Raw genomic sequence first — 19,638 nt, 5'->3', positions numbered from 1 at the left:
TGAGCACAGTGCAGAAGGGCATAGCTGGATCATACAAGGTATGTGCCACCTGGAGAAAGAGCTTAGGATCAGTGGTAATGCAAGATGTGGTGTGCAAATTGTGTAACCGGAATATTCCAGAATTCTCAGGGCCTTTGTCTGGGCTGACTTACCTAGAGAAGCTTCCTGGCCTTGGCCTCTTGGTTCTCATCAGTGCCATGGGGTACGGGCCCTGATAATCTAATCAGTCGTCAACAGTGAGACAGGACACTGAGATGCACAGGTTAAGTGGCTCTGTAATTAGGTTCCTTGTATGGGGGTAAGGGTGCTTTGGCTCTGTGTCTAACTGAATGCTCTCCAGACTGTGTTGCAAAGTGCTCACATACTTCCGTTGTCATGATCTGCTTGTCCTTTTCTGCAAACAGTACAAGTGTTTTTAAATCATCTTGTATTTTTTGTCTAACTTCATAAGTGAGTCGATTAACATTTTATGAATTTTCTCTTTTAAAAATGTCTTTGACCCTCTGCTTATTAAAGAGACCATATTACCACAGGCAGGAAAGGATTTGTTTTTGTTAACTTAGCTTTCTTTCTTTTTGTTTTGTTTTGTTTTCTTTTTCTAGACAAGGTTTCTCTGTGTCGCCTGGGCTGTCTTGGAACTTGCTCTGTAGACCAGGCTAGCCTCAAACTCATAGAGATCTGCCTGCCTCTGCCTTTTGAGTGCTGGGATTAAAGGTGTGCGTCACCAACACCTGGCAAACTTAAGTTTTCTTAAGGAACCTTAAGACATGTGCAAAAACAGCACGTGGAACAGTAGCCCACATCGCCTCACCAAGTACTCCGCTGCCTTCAGCAGTAGGCCCTTGGACTGCAGTTGTTCTGTGTCTCTCTGTCCCTGTCTTCCATTCCACTCAGAATCTGCTGCCACAGATCCTCATATGCATTAGCATAGACATCTTGGTTGTACTATGAAAGATGAGGACTTTGGTTAATATTGGATCAGCATTACAGTACCACAGCAGCTCAAAGTGCGCTCCGCTTCTTACCAGGAGTCGCATGGAAGTCTGCTTTCCTGGCTCTTGCGTATTAAATGGGGCGTATGTCACAGATATAAATTCTCTTCAGCCCAGCACATGGCCAAGTGTCCTGTCTTGAGAAGCTTGGGGGACAGGGTGAGGGAGAGGTGCAGGGGAACTGCAGTAAGTGTCCCACAGTCTGCCTCACTCAGAGGCAGCTGTTCTGCAGATGCCCTTCAGTGTAGCTTCTTGATGCCCATCATGGATGAAGGCTGTAGTGTCTGACTTCATCTGTGACTGCTAGGAGCCACTCACTCAGTGTAGTGAGTGACAGAGAGTCAGTGTTGACAGATATCCTTTAAGGCTTTTGCGTTTCTCTGAAGTGTTTAGGGGTATCACCTAAATTTTTGTTACACATTGAAATACTTGTGATAGGTATAGATCGCAGTCTGACAGGATGCTTGCCATGTTCACTAAATAAAAGAATGAATTCTGTGTGTTGTTTCGGATTTTGCTTGAAGGACAGGCTTTCTTTTTCTTTTAATGTAACGTGGTTTTCTAGACACCATTTCTTAGTGGAGCCATGTCACATGCTCAGTCATACCAGTTCAGCTACATATAAGATTGTTTTTGAAAAAAAAAATTTTTTTTTTAAAGAAAAATGGCAGGCTAGCAAGACGGTTCAGTGGGTAAAGGCTTATGCCACCAATTCTGCCAGCCTGAGTTTAATGCCCACAACCCATGTGGTAGGAGAGGACTGATTCCCAGTTGCCCTCTAACCTTGACCTGCACACATGGCATACTCTCAAGCACACACATTACAAAAAGGAAAATGACAAAATTGGTTATTCAGACTAAAGGTGACCGTTTCATATTCAGCAGGTGTGTCTGCTATGACACCACCACTATGCTGTCCTTGTTAAGCATGGTTCAGACACACACCCCAGTCTGATGCCTTGCCTCAAGTATTTAAACAAGATTCCCTTGTAGTGTGCCTTCACTACAGGTGCTATCGCCTGTCCGCCATCTTTCTTGTAAGTGCTGGTACCTATGATGTCTGCACGTTTTGCTCTGGTGCCTAAAACTGTATCACACTTGTCACCTTTTCCCAGCAGCTTCATTTGCTCCAATAAGCTTTGCCATCAAGGCCAAAGAAAATGACCTACTTCCTCTGGAAAAAAACCGAGTCAAGTTGGATGATGATAGTGAAGAAGATGAAGAAAGCAGGGAATGCCAGGAAAGCACAAACAGCGTGGCCAACCCCAGCCCAGCCGCAGCCCCACCCTGTGTGGTCGTGGAGGAGAAGAAGCCCCAGCTCACCCAGGAGGAGCTAGAAGCAAAGCAAGGTTTGTTGATAGCTTTTAAAGTTCTTGAAAGATAAAAGACAAATATAAGATTTATGTGCAAACCAGAAATTCTAAGACTACAAATCAAAGCCTGGAGCCATGCAGGAGCGCTCTGAAAGTCCTACATGCAGTGTTGTGTGGCACTGTGCACTCCTTAGCTTGATGCAGTGCCCTTGGCAATCTGTACTCAGAGCAGCTTAATGCGCTAAGTGGGCAGCTCTAATGGAGACGCACTTTGTACTTGGACAACAGCCCCAGGGTGAGGCACCAGGCCTGGACTCCCAGCTCCAGTTAATGCACCAAACTGGGAGAGGCCCTTTGTAGGAATGTCTCTCGGCAAAACCATCAGCCCTTGAAGATGATGCCTGGCAGAGTTGATGTCTCTGGATCATCTTCAGGGGTCAGAGCATGGCCAACAGCATGTGAGGGACATGGAATGGGACTGGAACTGTGGTAAAATGCTTAGCATTTTGGGGACATCTGCACCTCCAAAATAAGTCGTATTCCATAGTGAAGGAGTTACTCAATAAATGCATTTGTGCTTTTACCTGTACTAACTGGTTTTCTTGGATTGCAGTGTCTGGGTATGCATGAATAGACCATACAGCACTGATTAAAGGATGCTCTTGGAGCCAATGTCTTCCAGAGGAGAGCATGTCATGATCCCATAGTTGCTGTCCCTCAGTTCACTTACAGTCACACTTGTGTTTGTTTGCACTCTGTGCGTGACCTCAGTAGTTTTCATGCCCTCTGAACTAAGACACTTCCCACAAGGCATAATTAAGTGCAGTGATCATCCAGACACTTGCAGTGTTGGGGGCTCCTGTGCATGAGAGCCATTCTGCAGTTCCCAGAATCCAGCCCCAGCTTCTACCATCATGGAACCCCTTCAGCCTCGCTGCCTTTGGAGTACATCCCTTTAAGCATAAAAATAATAAACATAATAAGTTTATTTTCTCAAACTTGTGGTCTGTCCCAGGTGTCTGTCTGCTCTGAGGTTGCTGTTGAAATGGCAGTGCTGTATGGCCAGAAGGTGCCTGTGAGAATTAGAAGTAAAACACTGCTTATCGTAAACTCTCCCTTCCTTGTTTTCTATAGCAAAACAAAAGCTGGAGGACCGCCTTGCTGCTGCTGCACGGGAAAAGCTGGCCCAGGCATCCAAGGAATCAAAGGAGAAGCAGCTCCAGGCTGAACGTAAAAGGAAAGCAGCTTTGTTTTTACAAACCTTAAAAAATCCTCTTCCAGAAACAGAAGTTGGAAAACTTGAGGAGAGTGCGTTCAGTGTAGAGGTATGTAGAAGTCCTGAGAGCCCGCTTGGGTTTGTAGAGGAAAGCTGCCTCTGCCCTGCTCTGCCCATGGAACCCCAACCTTGAGTCAGATGGCAGCAGCATAGAGGCACGGGCTTTGTTGAGAGCTTTGAGTCTGTGAAAAGAGATGCCGTGACAGTTACCTGTAAACACACCAAAGGCAGGCTGCAGTCTTAGAACACAGCCATAGATCCTGATCAGGAAGCTCAGCTCATGACTACCCTTGCAGGGGCTCCAGCTACATGTGGTCAGACAGATATGGCTAGGTCGGTCCTCAGTGGTCGCACCCACATTGTTGAGCTTACACTAGGGCAGAGATCACTTGTATCTGCATTATGTTGTAATTAGGGAAAAGAAGAAGCAAACTGTAGCCACTCTTGTCTTCTCTGAGTGTGCTCAGTGGAAGAGCACTAATGTGTGGGAGGCCCTGAGCTCATCCTCAACACCAAGAGGTCTTAGCCCAGGCAGCTCCTTCCTAAGTGGTGGCCTTGAACAAGATCGTCACATGGTACTTTGGTGTGAAGCAATGCCTAGCACCAGGAACTCTGAGTAAATGCTGTTGGCGGCAGCAGTATGTCATTCAGTGAAAATTCTGGTCATGCCTATCTAGACCTGGTCAAGGAGCCCTGGGCCATATGTGTAGCAGGTAAGTGCCCTACCCTGAGCTGCATCCCCAACCCTGGGTCTTCTCTTCTGGATTCTTGATAGGTATCTTTTAAGACTTTTCTTTGGCGGGGGGGGGGGGGGGGGGGGAGGGGGGGGAATACTTCATGGGTATCTAGGAATTCATGGCGGAGTTCAAGAAGCTTTTAGAAATGTAAGTTTTCCAAGTAAGAAAACTAGCAGTGCATCAAATACCTCGAGGCTTGAAGGGTGACACAGCTGGAATGCAGACCCAGGGGCAGTCTTGTGACTCGGTGCTTCTGAAGAGCAGTTCAAAGTGGTCATTTCAGAATCTTTCTTGGGAGGCTGGTGAGATGGGTCAGCAGTTAAGAGCAATGATTGTTCTTCCAGAGTTTAATTCCCAGCACCTACATAGTGGCTCACAGTCATCCATAGCTCCAGTTGTCAGAGCTCTGACGCCCTCTTCTAGCCCCCACAGACACACACAGTGCATATGAACAAGCAAAACACCTATACACAGAAAATAAATCTTGAAAAAAAATTGTAATGTTGCCTGGGCATTGTGGCTCACACCAGTAATCGTAATTGGGAGACTGAGGGAGGATGATGGCCACTTTTCTTCTTCTTTTTCTTATCCTAAACTTTGATTTGGGGTGGGAGTGCTTAAAAGTAAGTACATACAGCTTTATAGGGCCTGATTTTGGTTCTTAGCACCCATCGCAGGCAACTCACAGCAGCCTGCAACTCCTGCTCCAGAGGATCTGATATCCTCTTCTGGACTCTGTAAGCAGCTACACTTGCATGCCATACCCACATACAGATACAAACATACATATATGATTTAAAAATTAAAATATTTAGGAAAAATATAACAATCTCTCAGGCATGCCCCTAGAATCCCCGTACTTGGAAGACGGCCTGGACCACATAGCAAGGCTTTGTCTCCAGGTGTCTTCAAATATCTATTATGCTTGGTCTTGGTTAGGGTTCTATTGCTGTGAAGAGACAACTACGACCTTGGCAACTCTTAGAAAGGAAAATATTTAATTGAGTCTGACTTACAGTTCAGAGGTTTAGTTTCTTATCATCGTGGTAGGAAACATAGCAGTGTGCAGGCAAACACAGTGCTGGAGGGTTAGCTGAGAGTTCTACATCCAGATCAGCAGGCAACAGGAAGAAAGAGTGCCACTGGGCCAGGCTTGGGCTTCTGGAACCCCAAAGCCCATCCCCAGTGACACACTTCCCAATAGTGTCACTCCCTGTGAGCCTTTGTGGACCATTTTCATTCAGACTTCCACACTTGGTTTTCCCTCATAATTCAGAACAAGCTCTTTGCTCTGGTTTGCTATTGTTGGAAAGGGAAAGGGGGCTGAACCACATATCAGTTCTCTTGCCTCAGCCACCACTCCTGGCTCCTTCGCCCTTTTAACTTGTATTGACACTTGTAAGTGCCTTTGGAGTCTGCAGTGTATCTGTGGTTAGAGACTGTTTTCCACCTCCTGGATGTTGAGACCCGCTGCTTCTGTGTCCACCTCACATGTTCTCAGTGGTCCTGTCCTCATGCCGACCTCTGCCCTGTCTTTGCCAGAATGAGCTCTTCAGGGAGGTGGCAGAACATAGCAACCCCATTTTCCAGAGCCCCACAAAGGTGGACTGCCTTCTGGTTCCTCACATAAGGTCGGTTCCTACAGAAAGTAGGAACAGAGTTTACCCAGCTGAAGGCAGCCATGGTACACTGTGGCCCCAGCTAAGGGCATTCATCTGGCACTGTGGCATCGGTGTGAGGGAAGGAGCACAAGAATGTGAATCCTGCGGTTATGGAAGGAGATGGGCAGGCATGCATGAAGCTTGCTGAATCTCTTATTTCATTCTGATTTGTACAATGAACAAAGAGACTCATTAAGACATCTGTAAGCTGGAATGCAGAGGGTCTTAGGTTTTGTCTTTGATAGATGTTAGCACACCCGATAATACTAGCACTTGGGGGTAAGGCAGTTCAGAAGTTCTGGATCACCCTTAGTTATGGCAGATTCAAAGTCAGCCTGCACTAGATGAGACTTTATCTCAAAGTGGGGTGAAAGCCAGACAGGACAGCATGGGCAGGCTTAGCAGGTAGACACAGTTGCTGCCAAGCCTAATAAAGCATGAGTTCATCCCTGGGACCCACATAGTGAAAAGAGAAAACAGACTCAGTAGCTGTCCTCTGACCTCCACACTCGAAACAGATAATATATAAATATATTCTATAGCATTAATTTTTATTTTTATATTATTAATTTTTAAAAATTATGTATGTCATAACATTTCATAATTGATATATAGATACATTTTCCATGTCATTGATAACTATATATTTATATAATTTTATATTTTAGTCTATATTAATTTTTAAGAAATAATATAAGGCCACTGGGTGATGGTGGTACACACCTTTGATTCCAACACTCAGGCAGAGGCAGATGAATCTATGAGTTCAAGGCCAGCTTGGTCTACAGGGTGAGTTCCAGGACAACCAGGGCTACATAGAGAAACCCTGTCTCCAAAATAGCAAAAAATAAAAAAAATATGTAAAGCCATATCTGCATATAGATAAAAACAAGCCATGGTTGCAAGATTGCCTCTGTGTTCTGATGTAGGTTGTTTGTCATCAGCCTGCTGGCAGCACCAAAGTGCTGACCCAGCCCCTGTCTTCTCTCAGGATGACTCCATTCTTGTCTGCCAACACTAACCCTGTCTATAATCCATGGATGTTTGGCTCTGGAATGGTCTCCCTGATTGTGTGTGCACATAAAGATTATCTCAGCAGAACTGCTTCAACAGAAAGGGAACATGAGGAGCAGATGGTGATAAGTGTCTGACTGCTTTGAAACTGAAGAACTCATAATAAATTGACAGTTAATAATAAGAGTCAAACCCAAAATGTTGTCACTATCAAGAAACTTCATGGATAGGCTGTCGTTGACTTTGCTGAGTAACTTAATGTGTTCTTTGCCCATAAATATTGGCACATTCACCCAGTTAACCACCTAGATGTAGATAAGAGTTCTTGCAGGCTCTTCATATGAGATAAGGTCACATCCTCAGGATGGGCAGGTACCCAGAGAGTAGCATTCCACCATGTACAGGGACATACATGGTCCTTTTCTGCATGCTAGTCTTCCCAGTGCCATTGGCCATTAGATGGCTTTACATATCAAGGTGTGATCTTAAGTGATGTCTTTAAATGTACTCATTGACATAGAAAATTAGTACTGGATGGATATGTTAGAACTCACAGAAATTGCCTTTAGTCTCAGCACTCAGGCAGCACTTTCTATGAGTTCCAGGCCAGCCAGGAATACATAGGTGAGACCCTATCTAAAAGAAGAAAGAGATTAATGGTATACTAAAATTTTAAGCAGTATATACACTAGCTAAGAATATTGCATCAGTGATGATAAGCCTATGAGCTGGTGGCCTAAGCAGAAGGGAGTTCAAGGAAAAACTGAGAGCTCTCCCTCCTGTCTGACAACTGCAGGTAGCCATCTGGCCTCAGCTCAACCTACTGGACAGAGCTCTTCATTGTGAGCTGGTAGTTTTGTAAGAATTGTGTACAGAGATGCTAATTAGCTGCCAGAATGGGCCCGATGGCAGAGCCCCCGTACCCACAGTTGCAGGTTTACAAATGCATGTGCACACCACCTCTGTCCCCATCCCATTCCAGGGCTCCCAGACATCAGGGGCAGTATGAGAGGCTGCTCACACAGAGCATCTCCCTTGAGTTTTCCCATAAGCCTTACTGCTAAATCATCTAGGCACAAAATGAGAAATCTTCCATGTGTAGCAATCGATGACTAGTTAAACCATATTTTTCCTGAAAGGCCAGAGGTTTGTTTGTCTTTTATGACAGGATCTCACTATATACCAGGCTAGTCTAGAATTAAATTTTGTAGCCCAAGCTGGCCTCAAACTCAAGGCAGTTTTCCTACTTCCGCCCTCTACATGTCTCAGTCACAGGTGTAATCCATACACCCAGCAGGGGAATTTTTATAAATAACAGCCCCTGAGCTATCTACATTTCAAGTGTTATATTTCTTGTTGACATCCACACATTCACTTATGTTTCCAGGAAACCGGTGTCATGCCCTGTCCTCTGCTGGTTGGAGGTAGAACTCTGCCCATGTTAGAAGTGAAGCCTCCAGAAAGGCCTTCAAGCAGATGTAGAGACCCACCAAGAGAAGAAGAAAGAGAAAAGAAGAAGAAGAAGCACAAAAAACGGTCTCGAACGAGGTCCCGCTCCCCCAAGTACCACTCGTCTTCCAAGCCCAGGTCTAGATCCCACTCAAAAGCCAAGCACTCCCTGCCCAGTGCCTACCGGACAGTGCGGCGGTCGAGGTGGGTGTGCAGGCGCTCATACCCTCCTGCTCTTGGTCTGCCCTGCATGCTGAGCCTCCTCCTGGCACCCTGTAGAGCCAGCAGAAGGTTTAAAGTGAGCACAGGGTACACTAGGCTGATGAACACACCGGGCGGGGGGGAGGGGTTATGTATGTTTAAAATAAGCATAGTTTTCACTAGGCTGGTGAATGCACTAGGGTGTGTGTGTGTGTGTGTGGCATCCTGCAAATCTAAACGAAATCTTTCAGATATTATTTAGGCTTTTCAAAGTTCATCAGCCACTACAGGTTAAATGATTTATTTATGCTTCTTATCTCTGCATAGCTTATTTATACTTCACTCTTCACTCTGGAGGTGGAAGCAAGAGGATCTCCAGTTTAAGGCAGTCTAAGCTACACTAGGGTACTAGCTCAGTCAGTACAATTTGTTATACAACATGAGGACTTGGGTGAAAAAGCCAGGCCTGGTAGTGTGTGCTTCCAGTTCTAGCATGGGAGGTGGATACCGGCTGGGGCTCATCTAGCCAGCTTAGCCTAATCAGCAAAGTCCAGGCCAGTGAGAGACTGTCCCAAAGTCAGGTGAATGAGCTGGATATGTGGACAAAAGCCCTACTCCCAGCTCTCAGGAGGCAGAGGCAGGTGGATCTTTGAGTTCAAGGCCAACCTGATCTATATAGCAAGTTCTAGGATAACTAGGGAAAATGAGACTAGTTTTAAAAAAACTCACAGTGAATGGCTACTGAAGAAGAACACCGAGTATTGCCCTCTGACCTACACACACACACACACACACACACAAAATGAGTTGCTGGGTGGTGGTACACGCCTACAGAGGCAGGCAGATCTCTGTGAATTCCAGGAAAGCCTGGTTTACAGAGTGAATTCCATGACAGTCAGGGCTCCGCAGAGAATCCTGTCTTGAAAAACAAGCAAACAAACAAAAAACTTATCCTCTCCCTCCCATCAAGATTTTTTGAAGAACGAAGTTGTGAGTGGGCATGGTCACACATGCCTGTGATCCCAGCGCTCGGAAGATGGAGGCAGAAGGATCAAGGCATTCAAGGTTATCTTTGTATAGCAAATTTGAGACCATGAGACTGCCTTATAGAGAGTGGGGGGATTGTTTGCTTTACAGAACATAAAGGGAGTGACACGTGTTGAGTTGTAGAAATTCATAGGCTGGTAATGCTGGAGTTATTTTGTGTGAATGAACTTTCCTGTGCTGATCGCTTCTGAGTGTGAAGTGGTACAGCAGCCCTTCCCACTCAGTCTGTGTTCAGATGTTCTACAGAGTGTCTGCAAGTGAGTGTGGATGAGGCAGCTGTGTGGATCTGTTTCTTCACCTCAGCCTGCTGCCTCTAAACGTTTTACCAAAGAGCCCTCTTGATAAGGAGCCAGGTGTTAAAGAAGCAGTTTAGCATTTCTAGCAACAGAATTAGTAAACTTGAACTTTATAGGTCTCAGAGCATACCTCTTAAAAGGTTTGAAAGGTTTAAAAATGAGATTCAGCAGTCACTAGTGTGTATGACTGTCTTCACTGAGTGTGTTTGTCTACATGGTGAGCCTTTGGTTCTGGTTCTTGGAAGTTCAGCACTTTGTACCATTACCAGAAAGCTTGTCATTTAGTTGTGGTCATGCTTTAGATTTTTATTTATTTTTTTAAGCTCCTAGAATTTGTGTTACAGATCCAAACAACACAGGCTGTACCTATCCTTCAGTCTCATTCTGGCTAGTCAGTTCACCCTGATTTCCTCTGCTCCAGGGCTCAGACAGGGGGAAAAACAGTTTCCTCATGACTCCCAGGCTTTGAGCCAGTAGAGAGGGTTGGTTGCCCAGGCCCTTCCTCACCTCAGGCACCCACGTTAATCTCAGTGTGTGGTAGGGCAGATTGCCTTGTGCTTTGGCTACCCAGCTTGTCCCCAGGTAGTGGTGCTACTGACTTGGAGTGTTCACCTAACACCTGCCTTGTAAGTTCCTGACTACAGTTAACTGTAGTCCTTAACTATAATGGACTAGCTTATTTTATATATTATCTTACATTTTAAAGTGTTTTTAAGTTTGCAATAGACTTAGGTTTGTATATTTTATACAAGTGCATTATTTATAACACTTTATATCTTCAGTGCCTACAGGTCCAGGAGCAAAATCCTGCTCCTTAGTATAACTGTCAGTTAAAAGACAAACAAAGCTGAAATGTTTCTGACCATTATTTCTTCTCTGATGGTAGGCCTTCACTTTTATCTTAATTTGACCTTCAATGAAAATGTTTTACAGCTGGTCATTCTCAAAGCTCCCCAAACGTCCACCTCAGGGGCTGAGACAGGATCAAAAAGATCCTTTTGAATAATTTGGTTAAACAACTCACATAATTTACAGCATTTGATGTTTGGCTTTACAGTTTAGATAAATATCAAGACATGTACAGCCTTTCTGCAGATAAAGAGTGTTGGTAATGTGACCCACCTTCTAACTACTGTCTGTACGCAAAACACCCCGAGAGCTTGGAACATGGACCCTAGAAGCTGCTGTCCTCGGCTGTACATGGACCTCACTCTCGCTCTTGTTCCTCATGCTCTCTGGGTTAGGATTGTATTTTCCCAAGCTGAAAGCAAAGCTGCCTGATCCAGGCCCTGCCCACACTGTTGTTCCCAGGATCAAAGCTGTTTGAAAGCCATGGTTATGGCAGGTGCAGTAGCCATGCCTATGATCCCAGCACTCAGACCAAGGCAGGAGAAGAGAGGATGTCCAGGGCCAGCCTGGTCTTCATACTAAGACAATATCTTGAAGACAAAAAGACACCAAATAAAACGTTGCAACTGTGACTGAAATGGGATGGCAAGTTCATGCTATGTGCTGTTGACATTCTAACCACAGTGCAGAAAGTGTTGATGATACCATCATTATTTGTCTTTAACTATCTTTTCAGGTAGAGTAACTCGTTGCCATGGTAACATCTACAATGGGACATACTAGACTTACTTTTCAGGCCTGGCACAGCCTAAGTGGTCATTTTTAAATGATGACTGCTAGCTCAAAGTAAGATGCTGCAGTCGTTGGCTTTCTCCCGTGATAGCATACTGTAACTGAAGTGTGTTCTCTATTAAGTGGTTCTGGTCTGATGTAAAATGCAGGACAGTGTGATGTTCATTTACTGTGTGATGTGCTCGTAAGGCGCAAACTGCTTTCTTCATATGTCCAAACTGTAGGTGACTTTGGATCTGCAAAGACAAGTTCTTCTTAGCAAAATTCTTTAGTCTCCTAGTGACGCCCAGTACCTCCGAAAGCATAGTGACTGTGAGGGATTTGAGTCAGCCTTGACCAAAGCCTAAGACTTGTCCAGCTCTCAGCTGTGCTGTGTCCAGCATTCTGTCTTCCTGAGGTGAAGCAGCAGGCACATGGCTAAGTCACAGTAATGATTTGGGTGTTACTGCACTAACGTCCACCAGTGACACGTCAAGTTGCTTATCTGTTGAGCTTTCATAGTCAGATCCCCTCAGTGTTCAGCTAAGGCCTGTGGGCAGCCCAGCAGTATGGAGAACTGCGTGATAAAGACATTTCTCCATAAATCCCTTCGAGCACGGGAAGAGTGCAGGCTAAGGGGATTTTGTTTGTTTGGTTGGTTTTTGCTAGTTTTATTTGGCATTAAGAAAACTGGGCATGGTGACACATACCTTTAGTCCCCAGCTCATGGGAGGTAGAGGCTGCTGGGTCTCCAAGGCCAACCTGGTCTACAGAGCTAGTTCCAGGACAGCCTGTCTCAAAAAAAAGTAAGAAAGACCTTGTGCAGGTTAAATTGAGGTCATATTTTAGTGTAAAATTAGTGAGTCTTTACTATCCCATTCCCAGCGATAAACAATGTAACAAACAGACCAGGAAAGCACATTTAGTCCTGCAAACCTGTTTGTTAAAGGAAGGAGGGTGGTTGGGACCTCCCGTGTGGTGCCACCCCTGTGGGTGTAGGACAGTAGTATTATGTTGAGGTGACCTGTGGCCAAGCCAGGTAAGGCTCAGGTGCCTGCACTTCACAATGCCATGCCTGTGAATGGGGTGAACAGAAGGTGACTTCACCCTATCCAGTTAACCTTCACACCAGTAGCCAGGTTCTACTAGGTTAGACCCGGACCCTGGCTGCCAAGTAGCCTGTTGTTGCCCACAGCTGTGAGAAGCCTAGGAGCAGGGAGGAGCAGACACTGGCATTCAGACAATAGTTTGGAATTTTATCATTAAGTCTCCTGCCTCCAGAGCAAAGCATTGTGGTCTTTCAAGAAGGGATATCTTCGTTGCACTCACTATGCCTGGAAGTTTTTACATGAGGCTGATTTGTCTTCTTTAAGAAGGCCTATGGTGACGCTGAACTACTGATTGACTTTAAGCCGGATTCCCGGCTCTTGCACTGTCCTGGCATCAACATTAAGAGCCTGGTTAACAAAATTAAAAGCAGTAAGACCTACTTAATTAAAGTGAAACCTAAAGAATTACCGGCTGTTATTTGCTGCCCTGTTCTGAGCAGGGCTTCCTTCCCAGAAGGTTGGAACTCTACTGGGAACAGCCATGTGCTCTGAGGAATTCATAATGCTAATGGCCACTGCAAAACGGTATTGTACTTCAACATTCTGAATCTGCAGGCATTCAAAACTAACTTATTTTTCCTAACTGTTGAGTTTATTGTAGAATTCTTTGCTAAGCGTCCATAGGTGCTAAGCTTTGAGTGAGCGGAGCTTTACTCACGGCTCTGGTAGCACCCAGCCCGGCACATTTCATTCTGAATGTCAAGTATGTGCCTCCGACCGCAGGCCCTCAGCCTCCCCAGGGATCTTGAGTGTGGAGCCTTGTCCCAGCAGCTCGGCAGTGGCGGCAGCACAGCAGGAGAGTTATCAGGCAGCCTCGGCCTCGAGCAGCTTTGACTCCTGGAGCTCTTTTGAGGGGAAACCTGGTAAACCGTCAAGGTGTCTGACTGCCCCCACCTCTGTAGTCTGTGTAGCCTAGGGAAGGTCTGGGGAGGCACACCACCTAGGCCAGCCCTGCTGGAGAGGCCCCACATGGGGGCCAGGGTGTGACCAGAACTTGATTCCTGAACAACTTGTGTGTTGTTTCTGTTGGGAGGGAGGAATTCATTGTGCTTAGAATGAGTTAATGAAGAACTTTCTCAAATGGTGGAATCAAACTGCTCTCTTTATATTGTTTTTGAGTGGGTTGTCATGGAAACAGAACAAAGAGAGGAGTTTGGGTTTGGTAGGGTTTTTCCCCCCTAAATTTTTGCTTATTGGAGATTTTCCTAAAATAGCAAATAAAAATCCCAAGCCTTCATTGAGGAACCTGTATTAAGGACCTCTACATCCACAAAGGGTGAGAGGGGTCTGAGGGTCTCTCTTGCCATATGTGGAGTAAATCTGAGCATGAATCAAACAAAGAATAAGTATTAATAGATGGTTTTGTGTCCATGAAACCTCCCATAAACTTAATCAGTCTGTCATGAGGGCATCATGTTCTGAGAGGTGCAGGGTTTGGGCTTCATGCCAGTGGGCCTGCAGCGTGGTCCTTTACCTCCTGCCGCATAGCCTGAGATGAGTGACAGGAGAGATGGCAAGGTGCAGCCTGCAGTCCTTGGCTTCTCAACCTTTAGTTTCTCCCTTCTGCCAGAATGTCAGCGCCTTTCCCTGCCCAAGGGTAGGAACAGCTTGAGTGAACTGAAAGCTTCAGGCCGTGAGTGAGCACAGGGCAGGAGCAGGGAGGAGCAAGTGCAGCCTCCTGGAGACCTGCGCTGTGCTGTAGCAAGGCAGGGGTGGGGAGAGGTTCTGTGCCTCCCAGCTGGTGTCAGTAGGGCAGGGCCTGCCTGAGCAGCCTGCGCCTCAGACAGGGGCCTCTCTGGCCTCATAGTAGGGAGGTGCATACCACACAGACCAGGCCTCAGACAAAAGCTAAAGTTCACCTTGTTCTCTATCTAGGTCACGCTCTCGGTCCCCAAGAAGGAGAGCACACTCTCCTGAGAGACGACGGGAAGACAGAAGTGTCCCTACTGCCTACCGGATGAGTGGTAGCCCTGGAGCCAGCAGGAAACGAACCCGTTCCAGGTAGGCTATCATGTCTCACAGGGGAAAAAAAAATGTATGTCTGAAGTCTTGATGTCACCTGTGTGAGGCAGTTGCAAGTAACTTCATTGGTAATGTCTCCTGGGAACCCAGGCTCACCTAGCAGTGGTTACTGTCTCTTGGGGCAGTGTGTTACCAGGAACATATGGGGGGATTCAGGGCACAGTTGTGTCTATGCCTTTGGAGCCAACGCATGACCTTGCTCTGCACCTTGTTTTTCCTTAACACCAGCTCAGGGACCTTGCTGTCTTTGCTGGATCTGCACTGGTTCCTCTTACCTGTCTGTAGGGAACAGAGGGGTCAATGCTGAAAAGTACAAACTCCTTGTCTCGGTGCCCTGCTTTTTCTCCAGTGATGGACACTGGAGACTGGGTGGCATACGATGGTGAGCAGGGCAGGGAGGAGGTCAGCCAATATGGTTATAGAGCAGAAATCCCAGCTACTAGGTTTGAGCCTGGCCCCTGATAGCCCATTTAACTCTATAAGCCACAGTTTCCTGGCACTTTGACCTGGTGAGAGCCCCAGGCTACCCTGGCCTCCCCTATCACACTGGGGCCCTAGCGCTTTCTCTGGCTCATCTCTAACTTGTAAACCTGTCTACACTCCGTGGTGTCTGCTTCCGTTCCTGTTAATCACCTTTCCGTCTCTATAGTCCAGTGCATGAAATAATAGCTTACAAAGAGTGAAGGTTTGCTTTGATTAGTCCTGTTCCTTTGGGCCTGTACTGGGGCAGTAAATTGTGGTACGTGCCCATGTTAGGGCCAAACCCTTTGATGTCCCTCTTGATGGTCCCAGTCTGTCCCTGAAGCACCACTTTGGGAACCAAATATTTTGTGTATAGGCATCTGGGAGACATTGAAAATCTAGACTATGGCTGCAGCAGGGCAACCCTGGAGCAACAGCTAGTGTCTCCTAGTGGATTTCTTTAGTTCCCAAGTGAACAGGAGTCATCAGAACACTCTCTGTCATGGGACAAAACAGCCAGAAAAGCTAGAATTTTTAGAGGACAGACCATGGGTTTCAGGTGAACAGGACACATCTGGGGCCCCAGCTATTGTCCAAAATGCTAATCCTAGGACAGGAGCAGTGGTCATAGAATCCCCCCTCTGGAGGTAGCCTAAGGTGGAGCAGTACAAAACGGCCTGTTAGCTGGTCACAGGATGGCTGTTGATTGGAAAAAAGAGATCACTTTCTTTAACCTGAAAAGCCAGCAGACAAGCTGGGAGGCTGATGGGTGTTGGCAAAGGTTTCCAATACAAGTTCACATTTATAAATTACATTCCAGCCTTCATAATCCTACCAGCTATTGCAGTACATAGAATTCATTCCTTAAGCAAGTGGTTTAACATTTGAAGTTCATCATCACCTTTGGTATATGTAAAGGGCATGGTCTAAAATTAATTCTTACAGCAAAAGATCTCTCTCAGCAGAAGAATTCTTGCTTTGCCCTCAAATTCACCTTTGCATTCAGAGGGACATGATGGGAGAAGGTAGTGGAGAGGCCAGTGTCCACAGTGGGGGGTGTCTAGCCCCGTCTTAGGCATCAGGATTTGTGGGGCCTCTGGCATTTCTGCTGGAACACTGTCATCCCGAAAAGACAGGGCGAGGCCCCTCAGCTGAGCGCTGCTCTAGGAGCAGCACTGAAGAGTGTGCAGCTGCCAGCCACCGTGTCCTCCGCCCAGACCTGGAGCTGCTCCGCTTCCATCCAGCACCTTCAGCCCTAAGTCAGACACTCCCTCCACCCTTCCCTCTCAGTCTGTGGGTGGCCTGTGGCTGATTCACTGATACCCTGATACATCACCCAGAAGGAGGGGCATGCTACTGCTCTGATAGAGCACAATCTGAAGCAGTTTCCTGCAGACTGCTTACCACCTGCTAAACTAACTAGAGTGGATTTTCGTTGGTTTGTTTTGTTTTTCGAAACAGGGTTTCTTTTTGTAGCCCTGGGCTGTCCTAGAACTCACTCTGTAGACCAGGCTGGCCTCAAACTCACAGAGATCCACTTGCCTCTGCCTCCTGAGTGCTGTGATTAAAGTGTATACCACCACCGCCCAGCCCACTAACTGGGGGTTTTAATGTGGTACTGAGAGCACCCACACACATTTGGTCAGCAGCTCACTTAGCTGCATGTCCTCTCCTGCTTCCCTCTGTCTCTGTCCACTGCTCTTCCCACATGTATTAAAGAGTCGAGCGGTATTGCAGAAGACCCACAGGCAGGATCATGGTACTCGTCCATGGAAGGAACACCTAGTACTCTGAAGAATGCATCCTTAGTGATGCTACACCTAGTCCTTCATCTAAAGTTGCCTCTGTCTCTGTACAAGCAGATCACCTTCTAGGGGACCCTGGGACTCTGTTCCCAGTTTTCTGCCAAGTCAGTTGGTGATGCCAAGAATGGCTTCTCTCTAGTCCTGTCTCTTCCTCAGTCATTAGCTATCCCCTCTCTTGTTTAGCACTGCTCTGGACATTGTTGACTGTATATTTCCCATTCCCTTATTCTGTTTGATTGTGACAGACTCCAAAAGCCTCCAAGCCAGTTGTCACATTGTTCTGACTCTGGTCATGGTGCTCTTCAAACACTAGCCAGCTTCTCTGTGCACATGTCCAGGCTGTGCTGCCTTTCCTGCTACAGCTCCGGGGTCCGTCCTTTCTCTGTTACTCAACTTCCTTTCCATTTCGTTTTTATTTTTTATTTTATTATTTGTGGGTATGAGGGTTTTCTTGCATGTATGTCTGTGCATAATAACGTGTGTTTGGTGCCTGTGGAGGCCACAAGAAAAATGGAGTTGCAGATGGTTGTGAGCTGCCATATGGGTGCTAGGAACAGAACCCAGGTTCCCTGGAAGAGCAGTCAGTGCTCTTAACCACTGATCCATCTCTCCAGCATAACCTGCTTCCTTTTAGTGAAAGTTTGGAAATCAGGATCTAAGTCTACTGCTCATTTTTAGAGTGAAATCTGGTAGACAAGGCATGGCAGTGCACAGTAGTCAGGAGGTAGAGAAAGAAGGATCAAGAGTTCAAGGTCATCCTCTACATATTTTCACGAGACCCTGTTTCAAAAATAACACACCAAAATTGGCAAAACATAAAAGCAAGCAGCAGTAGCATCCACACACAGCATGTGAGTACATGGTGAATTGTGTTTCAGAGAGTACACTCAATGGCACTGTAGTCAACAGGATGTCCTGGTTACTTCCCTGCAGTAAGGAAGGAATCGGTGGGAATGGCTTCCTGCCATTGCGTTCCCTGTACAGAACACTGCATGTGGCACAACACCAGAAGTTAGTGACTGAACGGCCCTTGCTGGGTGTGTAGTGTTACTCGTTCAAGGTGAGCTTGGGAAGTGAGATGTATGTTACAATCCCTCAACAACCAGGGAAAACATAGCTGAAAAAATAAAGGTTGGGCTGGCAAGATGTCTCAGTGCGTAAAGGTGCCTGACGTCTCTAAAAACCACATGGTGAGAAACAACTGACTCCCACAATTGTCCTCTGACCTCCACATGTAAGCCTTGGCACACACACAAACAAGTGTCTGCATGCACACACAAAATAAGTATATATAATCTATTTTTAAAGTGGAGAAGAACCCAGGGCTTGCTGGCAGACACCTCTAATCCCAGCACTCAGGAGGCAGAGGCAGCCAGGCCTCCATATTTCCAGGACAGCCAGAACTACACAATGAGACCCTGTCTCAAGAAACAAAAACAAAACATGATTATTTTAAGTAAATGAATAAAAGCTGAGATATAAAACATTTAAAACTCTTCATTCAGCCGGGCAGTGGTGGCGCACGCCTTTAATCCCAGCACTAGGGAGGCAGAGGCAAGTGGATCTCTGTGAGTTCGAGACCAGCCTGGTCTACAGAGCTAGTTCCAGGACAGGCTCCAAAGCCACAGAGAAACCCTGTCTCGAAAAAACAAAAAACAAACAAACAAAAAAAAAAAACAACTCTTCATTCAAAAAAAAAAAAGCAGAAGCTCAGGAAGGAAAAGAAGACAAATGAGGCTATGAGAAGGTGGCTAGTTAAAAATGCTTTGTGAAAAATCTTTCTAGATGCAAGCATGTCAGACAGATCTTAGACGTGTTTATAAAGTGGGCTTTTAGGGCTTGGGTGTTTGGGCAGTGCTAGAGGTGAACCCAGGTCCTCTCACATGGCTAAGCAAAGCACTCTACAATGGAGCTGTATCCTCCACCCTATTTAAACACTTAGGGCCGGGGCTGCAGTTCAGTTGGACTCAAGACTCTGAGTTCAGTCCCTAGCTTTTGGACATGAACTGGGCATGCCTAGTGGCAGTGGGGGTGGCAGGATCAGAGGGACCATCATCTCTTCTACATGACCAGTTTGAGCTCGCCTGGATCTTGTGGGACTTGTCCTTTAAAAAAAAAAAAAAAAAAAAAAAAAAAAAAAAAAACTTTAAAAATAAATATACTAACAGATGAGATTTTAAAAGGCAAGGAAGATCCACTTTCCCATTCTCATAACAGTGAAGGTGACAGCTGACTCTCTGAGGCAGGCATTTTAGCATCATGATGTGATGTTCAAAATGTGTGCAAAATGGAACCTTAGTGCTTAGTACTCAGAACAGAAACAGCTGAATACAGTGCAGCAGACAGAAGAGACACAGCCAGGGCCAGCGGCCCAAGGGTACGCCTGCTTTTAAAATGGGTGCCCAACACTGACCAGGACAGTGTGCCAGAGACCTGTAACAGTATGGAGAGCCACAGGTGTGTTTGCGGCACACTTCCCCGTACCCTTGCTGAGAGAAGTCATCACTGAAAGAGTCCTACTTGGAAGGGAGTGGTGTGGAAGTATGAAAGTGATGTGAAAGTTTCCCCTTTGCAGGGCACCAGCTAGGAAATGAGTCTCTGTAATGTTGGTGTTAGACTACAGAAGAGCAGCCG

The 19,638-nt window shown here is 46.2% G+C and overlaps 1 protein-coding gene across 5 annotated transcripts in view; it reads left to right on the top strand.

Moving 5' to 3' along the window:
* LOC121445995 (splicing factor SWAP) overlaps window positions 1-19,638 on the top strand; it is a 74,693-nt gene that overhangs the window by 49,623 nt on the left and 5,432 nt on the right. For 3 of the 5 annotated variants that reach the window (XM_041648239.1, XM_041648236.1, XM_041648240.1), the window contains exons 12-15: window positions 2,108-2,341; window positions 3,440-3,630; window positions 8,381-8,646; window positions 14,591-14,716. In XM_041648239.1, the coding sequence (XP_041504173.1) occupies window positions 2,108-2,341; window positions 3,440-3,630; window positions 8,381-8,646; window positions 14,591-14,716 (817 nt within the window). Of the gene's footprint in view, window positions 1-2,107; window positions 2,342-3,439; window positions 3,631-8,380; window positions 8,647-13,438; window positions 13,592-14,590; window positions 14,717-19,638 lie in introns of all 5 variants that reach the window. The other 2 variants (XM_041648241.1, XM_041648238.1) reach the window with 2 other exon arrangements.

Source organism: Microtus oregoni, unplaced genomic scaffold (genome assembly GCF_018167655.1).
Source record: "Microtus oregoni isolate MIOR12 unplaced genomic scaffold, Mior012 000003F_ref0000135, whole genome shotgun sequence".
NCBI classification, from domain to species: domain Eukaryota; kingdom Metazoa; phylum Chordata; class Mammalia; order Rodentia; family Cricetidae; genus Microtus; species Microtus oregoni.
This window is presented reverse-complemented; position numbering and strand designations above follow the sequence as displayed.